At 41.6% G+C, this 10,539-nt stretch overlaps 1 protein-coding gene across 1 annotated transcript; it reads left to right on the top strand.

The window, feature by feature from the left end:
- Window positions 1-2,183: 2,183 nt before the first annotated feature.
- Window positions 2,184-2,747, top strand: LOC124163028. Its single transcript, XM_046539811.1, has one exon. It carries the CDS (start codon window positions 2,184-2,186, stop codon window positions 2,745-2,747), a length of 564 nt encoding a protein of 187 aa, XP_046395767.1.
- The last annotated feature ends 7,792 nt before the right edge of the window (window positions 2,748-10,539 follow it).

The raw sequence follows: 10,539 nt of genomic DNA, 5'->3' as shown, positions 1-10,539 counted from the left end.
CTTGACTTGCTACTAAAAATATCTTCAATGTAGGCTATCAGGTCGATTCATGAAAAATTTCAAGCTTGTGTTAACACACTAACTCGCCAAATATAATAATAGTTATAGCTTTCAATGAAAACCATATGTTACCATAATAATACCATATACTTTGATCAGCCGTTCATTTCCTCAATTGGACAGTATATACAAAAAAATGCAATGAGTCGAAATTATTTTCCCCACTATTCGCTACCTTTTACAATTAAAACTTAAAATTTACTAAATTATAACAGGGGCAGTGAACTTGAATTACTTGCTTGAAAACAAAGGATTTCTCCGAACACCAATAAAGTTTCCGAACAAATATGATTCACCACAAACGTTTAATGGAATATCCATGTACATCATAAATGCAATATATATCATGTGGAATTCAATACAAATTGTTTCCTCTATAGACAAGTAAGTTATTCACACAATTAAGTTTCAGTATATCGGCACAGTTCAGGGTCTATCAAAAATTTCAGTGAGCACATTAAAATCAGCTGATACGAAAATAATGATAACGGACACAACAGCACTTTCCACACGATTCACTATAGCTAGATTCACTTTTTCACAGCTGTTCCATCCATCCTCAAATTCATCATCACCTCCTTCTGCTTTTTCCAAATCTGCAGCTGAAATATCGATACTATTCCATCATAATACATGAAAGCACAGCTGTGACGTTGCCACCTACTTCATTTCCTAAACAGATATTGAATACTGAAATTAGGGAGTCATATAATATAAAGCTAGTATTAGAAACGAAAGCTTCTTGTCCATACAGTAAAGCTATATCGTCACGATCAAAGCAATAAAAGTTGGTACATATTTATTTTGACATGCAACGAACAGACAGACTTCGAAGCCTAAGACAATTACGAAGAAAATCAAACATATTTAGCTTTCATTGATTATTTCGCATAACATATATCTCACGATAAAGGACCGATCGGATATAGGTAAATGATTCAATATTTATGCCCGATAAATCATCATTATAACAGTAAAATAATGACCTAAACCACCTGTCTGAAGCCATTGTGATATTATCACAACAACAACAAACAGCTGATTTCCTAAACGAGATTTTCAAAGTGTATTATATATACATACACGGTTTAATATAATTTTTAAATACAAATGAAGCAATTATTTGTTATTTCAAGTCAATATTCCGTAAAATACAGAAAAATATATAAAATATCTTCTCCCTCATTGGTTGCGAAAACTGTTCAGAAAGTTTTTCATACGGGAAGGGGCGGAGCTTCCAAATAGCTCGCGCAAGAAATAGCATGATGCTATTCCGAACAAAATTATTACTACACGTCATTCAGAATACGGGGTCGTTGCAATAATGACCCGCAGAATAGCATATGCTATTTATTGCAACGCGTATCCAGAATAGCAGCCTTGTTTCAACTGTTTACAACCGAATCACCGCATTAAAGAGCGTAAGGCAGGAAGATGTCATATTTGCAAGCAGAAACACCACACTCTACTTCACATTGAATTCAAGAAGCATCTCTATTCGCGTCAGAAACAGTGTGGCAGTTCTCAGCAGGCTGCTCAGTCAGAAGTGAACGCTCCCGGAGACAACGTCTCTCCCTTCAACAATACGATGACATACTGTTCCGTGAAAGGCAAACCACATTCTCAGGTTTTGCTTTCTACTGCATTAGTGCAGATACAAGGTAGTGACCGAAGGTTACATGAATGCAGAGCATTACTAGATTCTTGTTCACAAGCTCACTTCGTCACTGAGGCACTAGCTCAAGGTCTTAAACTAAAGAAGGTGCATGGCTTTGTGCCAATACAAGGAATTAATAGTACAAAACGAACCATCAAGTATAGTACTACCGTGCAAATGCAATCACGGGTCAGTAAGTACCACGCTCAGCTTGAATGTTTAGTACTTTCTAGTATACCAATGCATGAAGAAAGATTTCGTGCTTTCCCGGCGAATGGACTTGGTAAAGAGTTCTCGGGATCGCCACCGGGTCAGGAACTCCATATCTGCCAACGTTTCGATGTCCGACTCGGTCATCGTCCTCATTCACAGCCCTGAGGACGATGACCGAGTCGGACATCGAAACGTTGGCAGAAATGGAGTTCCTGACCCGGTGGCGATACCGAGAACTCTTTACCAAATATCAATGCATATCCCCACGTCGTATGTCGCAATTCAAGACTGGAACATTCCAAGAGAACTTACCTTAGCAGATCCTAAGTTCAACACTCCAGGGCCAATTGACATGCTGATTGGGGCAGAAGTGTTCTTCAGTGTTCTCAAACAAGGTAAACAAGTGAGACCTGGACCTTTTCCGATTTTGCAGGACACAGAAATCGGCTGGATCTTAGCTGGAAGGTTTGAAACACCTGACTATAGATGCGCAGAGCCTCAACCATTGGAAACATTCGTAGTGAGAGAGTGCAGCAATCTAGAAGAGCAGCTGCGACGATTTTGGGAATTGGAAGACATGAACCAAAAGCCTTCAACAGTCGAGGAGAGGGAATGCGAAGATCACTTTGTCAAAAATACAAGGAGAGACCATACAGGTCGATTCATTGTACGACTTCCGTTCCGAAAGAACCCCACAGAACTAGGAGACTCTCTAGAGGCAGCTAAGTCAAGACTGCAGCAACTTGAAAGGCGATTCAAAGGGGACTCGAACCTACCAAGGGAATATGTTGGATTTATGGACGAATATGAAAGATAAGGTCATATGAAACTCGTCACAGAGCCATCAAAGTCACATATTAAATGTTATTTACCTCATCATCCGGTAGTGAAGCACTGTAGTTCTACAACCAGGACTAGGGTTGTATTTGATGCGTCAGCAAGAGCTACCAATAGAAAATCACTAAATGACATCCTCATGGTAGGACCTACAGTGCAAGACGACTTACAATCCATTGTTCTTAGGTTCCGCTTGCATCGGAAAGCCATCACTGCCGATATAGAGAAAATGTACCGGCAAATCAAGGTTGACAATCACGATTGCAGAGTCCAACGAATACTTTGGAGACAGTCAGAGGGTCAGCCAGTGAAGACGTATGAGCTACAAACAGTAACGTACGGGACAGCGTCAGCTCCATTTCTCGCCACTAGATGCTTACAACAACTAGCAAGAGAAGAAGCAGAAGAGTACCCCAAGGCAGCTAAAATCCTATCCCGGGATTTCTATGTAGATGACTGTATTTCCGGCTGTCAGAGCTTAAACGAAGCGCTCGAGATCCAAGCTCAACTTCAACAATTACTATTGAAATGAGCTTCCAGCTTTGAAAATGGTGTTCAAATAACCCTGCACTATTCAATGCTATTCCCACAGATATAAGAGGAACGCAGTTTCCTTTGAACTTGGATGTCAGTGACGGTGTAAGAACCTTAGGCCTCTTGCGGCATCCAAGGACAGACAAACTTCAAATTCTAAAGGGTAATTAAGTTGAGTCAAGGGCTGCCAATCACCCAACAAAGAGGCAGGTACTAGCCACAATAGCATCAATTTTCGAACCGCTAGGACTGATAAGCCCTAATGTCATCCTAGGCAAGATCTTCCTGCAGCGAACTTGGTTAGCCAAGTTGAACTGGGATGAACCACTTCCAAAGGATCTACTACAACAGTAGATGAATTGGTATGGAAAATGCATTTCATTGACAACATCAGGATAGATAGACAAGTCACTACTAATAACAACCTCAAAGAACTCCAACTGCATGGTTTCTCAGATGCGTCCGAGGAACCCTATGGAGCATGCATTTACCTAAGGTCATCTGACACTGACGGAAACATCAAAGTCAAACTTCTATGTGCCAAATCTAAGGTAGCACCGGTGAAAAGAATTTCCATTCCGAGATTGGAGTTGTGCGGAGCACTTCTACTTTCACGCCTGTACAAGAAGGTGATAATGTCATAAAGGGTAGAAATTTCGGAATGTTTTTGTGGACTGACTCCACGGTTGTGCTGCATTGGATCGCAACCAGCCCGACAAGATGGAAAACATTTGTAGCAAACAGGGTCTCTGAAATTCAGGAGAATGTATCCAGATTCAAATGGAAGCATATCTCATCCGGTGAGAATCCAGCATACTTGATTTCTAGGGGAAATACTGGAGATGCCCTCATTAATTGTAACTTATGGTGGCATGGGCCAGCATGGATGGTGGATGCACCTGTAAGGTGGCCATATAAACACGAGGAATTTACCGAGAACATACACAACGAAGAGAGAAAGATGAACACTGTTTGTCTATCAGTAACTCAGGAGGATATCACACTTCGATTCTCTAGTTTACATAGATTGCAACGAGTAGTATCTTACATGCTGAGATTTATCTTCAAAGTGCGTCGTGAACGGTCGCTACGGAGAAGCGGATCACTTACAAATCCAGAGTTGCAAGAAGCCTTAACGGTATGCATTAAGTCAGTGCAACCATCGGAGTATTCCAGCGAGATAACAGATCTCTTGACCAAGTCAGCAGTCTCAAACAAGAACAAGCTGAAGTCATTGCACCCATTTATTTGTCAAAATCAAATTCTCAGAGTAGGAGGAAGGCTCAAAGCGTCTCAACTGCCATTTGAACAATAACGTCAAGTGATTCATCCCCCTAAGCATCATCTTACGAAGTTAATTATTGAGGAAGAATACACAGAAGATTGTTGCATGCTGGTTGTCAGTCATTACATTCATCCCTGAGACAAAGGTACTGGATCATCAATGGCAAGAATTTGATAAAGAAAATTATTCATCAGTGCTTGAGATGCTATAACTTGAAGGCAGAGGCAGCAAAAAACTGAAACCAGGGGCAACTTCCACAATATAGGGTTACGGCTGAAAGACCATTTTTAAAGACAGGAGTGGATTGTGCTGAGCCGTTGCTCATCAATTCTTGTTCACGGAGAACTAAAACATAGGTTAAATGTTATGTCACCATATTTATTTGTCTGGCATCCAAGGCGATTCACTTAGAAGTTGTGAGTGATACGACAAACAAAGCTTTCCTCGCCGCATTGCGAAGATTTAATTTCAAGACGAGGAAGGTGTTCCCAGATATACACCGATTATGGTTCAAACTTTGTAGGTGCCACTAGAGAACTACGAGAATTAGCTGAGTCTGTCCTAGCAGTTCAACAATCAAGCATCACCCAGGATTATAGTCCTCAAGAAGGCATCCAATGGCACTTTATCCCTGCGAGTGCACCACACTTCGGAGGCATCTGGGAGGCAGGAGTAAAATCAGTGAAACATCACTTGAGAAGGGTTATGGGAACCAACTGTCTAACGTTCGAAAAGCTAACAACCCTATTAACTCAAATAGGGGCATGCCTTAATATCCGACCAATTACACCTTTGTCAAATGATCCCAATGATCCCTTGCCCTTAACACCTGGTCACTTTCTCATCGGAGCTCCCTTGATTTCCCTTCCTGAGCCAGATCTGAGCAATACTCGTGTTGGTTTGCTTTCCAGGTGGCAATTACTCCAAGCAAAACTTCAGCAATTTTGGCGGAGCTGGTCAAATGATTATTTGACACATCTGCAACAGCGAGCCAAGTGGTCAAGGGAATCCAGCAACGTTCGCCCTGGCATGGTGGTGTTACTCAAGGACGACAATACACACCCATTAACTTGGAAACTTGCGGTTATCGACGAGGTGCATTCTGGGGCTGATAGACCTGTTAGGGTGGCCACGCACAGTGGGCGGAAATCGGAAAAAGCCGGACAAAATTACAAAATGGCTTTTTTTGAGTTATAAACTTGAAACTTCGCAGGTATACTCAAAAATGATTGAAATTTATTGATATGTACTTCATTTGACATAGATCCTACCCGTTACTGAGATACAGAGGCTCAAACGTGAGCAAATTTCCATAAAAACGCCCGTCTTCAATTGTCTCTGAAAATCTTCCAAAGTAAGTGAATGGTGAAGTTATGGGTGGATTCTTGCCGAATAAAAAACCACATAATCTGTTAGCATGGTGTTTTTTCTTTATTTTTCCGTAATCTTAAAGAATACAGCCCATAAATTCTTACCGTGCAGTAACAAAATGGCGGATACTGTTTTTCGACGAAGTTTTACATTTAGGTAGAGTTTCAAATAGGTTTTCGGCAAGGTCGCGCAGAGTAACTTATATGAGAGCATTGTTTGAAGATTTCTTGAGGTCTTTATTCAGTTTTCTTTGAAATAAGTTTGCGTCGCCGGAAATTACATTGATTTTTCGATCGCGCGGCAGGGTTCTTCTCCGCGCGTCGGGAGTTGGATTAGCCGCGCCGCGGTAAGGTTATTGAAGCTGTACGGGTTTTAACGCTCAACATTCACCGTTTTTATGTTTTGCTTCAAGACACCGATTTTCAAATGGTCTATGGTGAAGACAGTGGAGGTTTTTCATGCGATGTACTTGCACGTTTCATCGAAGTTCATTTCGTTATCTTTGGATACGATCGACGACCATGCTTCCATTAAAAGCGTTCAAACATCGACAAAGTGAGTTGTTTTCCTGGGACTCATACAAAAAGACCTACCAGAAAGATACCAGCTGAGACCCTTACACCTTCTTCAATCACCGATCCCTGACCCTCAGGATTCTAATTTCGAAAACGGTCGTTTTATGACACCCTGGAGTGGAGCCCTTGGCCGTCTTAACGGAGGTATTTCCATGGGAACGAAAAAATGAACGATTTGAGGATGAGAGGAATGAGAGGAATAGATTTTTACAAAAATACAATACTCAACCGGCTGTCGTTGAAGTATCGGGAAAGTGATGCATAACAAATTCTGGAAATGTTATAGAGTCAGCGAGCCAACTTTTGTATCGAAACAACAATCATTCATTATATCGAGAACTCTCTACCCATTTCTTAAGGTATGGCCATAGAATGCGTTTTGTCAGGAAGTCATTGAGAAATTTCAGAGCATCAGGGCCTTGTCTTAAATTCAGCCTCCGCGATAAATAATGGAGCAAATACTTTTTACCGAGTGAATGATTTTTTTACCAATTCCAAAATTATTTTGTAGATATCAAGTCATGTAATAATGTGAGGTGGCATTTTCTATGGAATGGCGGATGGAGCCTATGAAAATTTAGAAATAATAAATTTGTCGAACCTATGGTTATCCAATGCCCTAATGCGTACACGGGGAGGAACGTATGGTAAACGTGTAAAGACATGGTAATCTGTATGTCAAAGTAGAACTGAGGGGATGATGCATATTTTAAAAAAGCTAGAAGTTCCCATGGAAATACCTCCGTTAAGACGGCCAAGGGCTCCACTCCAGGGTGTCATAAAACGACCGTTTTCGAAATTAGAATCCTGAGGGTCAGGGATCGGTGATTGAAGAAGGTGTAAGGGTCTCAGCTGGTATCTTTCTGGTAGGTCTTTTTGTATGAGTCCCAGGAAAACAACTCACTTTGTCGATGTTTGAACGCTTTTAATAGAAGCATGGTCTTCGATCGTATCCAAAGATAACGAAATGAACTTCGATGAAACGTGCAAGTACATCGCATGAAAAACCTCCACTGTCTTCACCATAGACCATTTGAAAATCGGTGTCTTGAAGCAAAACATAAAAACGGTGAATGTTGAGCGTTAAAACCCGTACAGCTTCAATAACCTTACCGCGGCGCGGCTAATCCAACTCCCGACGCGCGGAGAAGAACCCTGCCGCGCGATCGAAAAATCAATGTAATTTCCGGCGACGCAAACTTATTTCAAAGAAAACTGAATAAAGACCTCAAGAAATCTTCAAACAATGCTCTCATATAAGTTACTCTGCGCGACCTTGCCGAAAACCTATTTGAAACTCTACCTAAATGTAAAACTTCGTCGAAAAACAGTATCCGTCATTTTGTTACTGCACGGTAAGAATTTATGGGCTGTATTCTTTAAGATTACGGAAAATTAAAGAAAAAACACCATGCTAACAGATTATGTGGTTTTTTATTCGGCAAGAATCCACCCATAACTTCACCATTCACTTACTTTGGAAGATTTTCAGAGAAAATTGAAGACGGGCGTTTTTATGGAAATTTGCTCACGTTTGAGCCTCTGTATCTCAGTAACGGGTAGGATCTATGTCAAATGAAGTACATATCAATAAATTTCAATCATTTTTGAGTATACCTGCGAAGTTTCAAGTTTATAACTCAAAAAATGCCATTTTGTAATTTTGTCCGGCTTTTTCCGATTTCCGCCCACTGTGCCACGGTGCGGAACTCACAAGGATATTTTAAAACTCCCATCACAAAACTGTGTCCCCTCTCTTCAGAAAATGAGAAAAGGGAATTTAAGTCCCTTTTGGCGGGCGGTATGTTTGGACCTTAGGGTTGGGGTGAGTGGAGGTCGATGATGGATGTAAGAGTGGAGGACTGGGTTAGGGGCCTTCGGTGGGGTCGGGGGTGGCGGCCCTAGGGTGACATGATTTAGTGCGTGGGCTGCAAGCTCAGAGACAAAGACAAGGGGCAGTGTTCGTAGTGACATCAGCCGAGAAGCATCTATTCTGTGATGTGAACCATTTCCATTTGTTAATACATTCCACTAAGTATCTTTACGCGTTTATCATTTCATTAAAGTTACTACCCTTGGACAAGTCGGTTTGAAGACGCGTACTAAGTGTCGAACACTCATGCTCCTAAAGTCTTCGCAGTTATCCCCTCTTTTCTTCTTAAGAATAGGGATTATAATGTTCCTCTCGAAGTCCTTTGGTATCTCACCTGTGGAATACATTTCACTAATGATTTTGTATAGCTGGTTCAACGTCTTCTCTCCTGAATTTTTAATTAGTTCTGCAGTAATGTCATCAATACCAGACGCTTTATTTATCCTGAGGTCTCTTACAGCCGCATCAAATTCCGATCTTAAAATTGGGGCTCCCATGTCATCGGCATCAACTTCCCTCTCGTTTTCGATAGCATTCGTTCTGAGGCGACTTCCTTGGTACAAATCTTCCAGGTATTCCTTCCATCTCTTCCCTTTTTCTTCGTTTTCAATCAATAGTTCTCCGTTTTTGTCCCTAAGGGTATTAAATCTTACGCCCCTTTCCTTAAAGTGGTTCCTCACTATCCTATAGGCGGCCTCTACTTTTCCATGTTTAAGATTGATTTGTACGTCTTCACAAATACTTTTCATCCACGTTTCTCTAGCCTTCCGCGCTTTACGGCATATTTCGTTCCTTATCCTCTTGTAACAATTCTGTCCTTCCTCTCTTTTCGCAGCCTCGCAGCCTCCCCTATTATCTTTTCTACAGGCTCTTTAAAAGCCAGTTGATGCTAAACCTCCTTCAATTTTTCAACCTGCCATATGTTTTTCACGGCTTTCTTCGTTTTTTTAAATTCAAGGTGGCATTTCATCATAACTAATTTATGGTCACTATTGATATCTGCTCCTGGATAACTTTTGCAGTCCTTCACCTGGTTCCTGAAACTGTTTCACTAGAATGTAGTCGATTTGGAATCTTCTAAGGTCTCCTGGCATCTTCCACGTGTATCTTCTTCGCAGGGGGTTTTTGAATAAAGTGTTGGCAATCACTAGCCTAAGCTCAGTGCAAAATTCAAGTAGACTTTCTCTTCTTTCATTTCGGTTACCCAACCCATATTTCCCAGTTATTATTCCGTCTTGACCTTCGCCGACGACGGCGTTCCAGTCACCTAAAATAATAAGATTTTCTTCCCCTCTTACCTGCTTGATAACTTCCGCTACATCTTGGTAGGCATCTTCTACTTCTTCATATTCATAATCTGACGTAGGCATGTAAAGCTGTACCACTACAGTAGCAACAGGTTTAGTATCTATCTTCATCATTACTATCCTTTCATTAAACTGCAGGTACCTATTGACACGCATCCCGGCGCTCTTCCTAAGCATTATGCCTACTCCAGCATTACCATTTAGCGATCCTGTGTGTATTATTCTATAGCTTCCACTCCAGAAGTCTCCTTCCTGGGGCCACTTCATTTCGCTGAAGCCTAATACGTCGAGGTTCATTCTTCGCATCTCACCTTAAAGTTCTCTAGCTTACCGCAGCTGCGCGCAGGTACGAATTGATCTAACGTTCCATGTTCCTATCCTTAACATTCTATCACCTTTGACCGACGTACCCTCTCGAGTGGTCCCCGCCCGGAGATCCGAATGGGGGACTAGTTTACCTCCGGAATATTTTACCCGAGAGAATTCCATCATGCCATTATATAAATTGAGTGGAGTAGCTGCGACTCCTAGGAATGATAATGTGGTGGTTTTCCCTTGCCTTCCACATCGCAGTATTACAGCCGTTAAAGTAAAGGATTGACGAGTATGATATAATATCGAAGTATCTCTTCCACTAATTCATCGGACAATCTTCCCACAATAATCCCAAATCGGAGTTAGCAAACATTTATGAAAAGGAAGAAAGAGTTCCGGTGACATTGTGGCAAATAGAATCATCCACTGACGTCACTCATCGGAGGAAGGAAGCGGATTCCGGGGGGGAAGGCTGGTCGGCTGCGTAGCGGTCTGTCGCTGAGGTAGCGTCC

The sequence above is a fragment of the Ischnura elegans genome, chromosome 7, assembly GCF_921293095.1.
Source record: "Ischnura elegans chromosome 7, ioIscEleg1.1, whole genome shotgun sequence".
Classification (NCBI taxonomy): domain Eukaryota; kingdom Metazoa; phylum Arthropoda; class Insecta; order Odonata; family Coenagrionidae; genus Ischnura; species Ischnura elegans.
Note: the sequence above shows the minus strand (reverse complement) of the source record. Positions and strands in the feature narration are given on the sequence as shown.

Bases quoted from the DNA above. Each gene is read 5' to 3' on its own strand.
- LOC124163028 (XM_046539811.1), top strand. From the start codon at position 2,184: ATGCATATCCCCACGTCGTATGTCGCAATTCAAGACTGGAACATTCCA.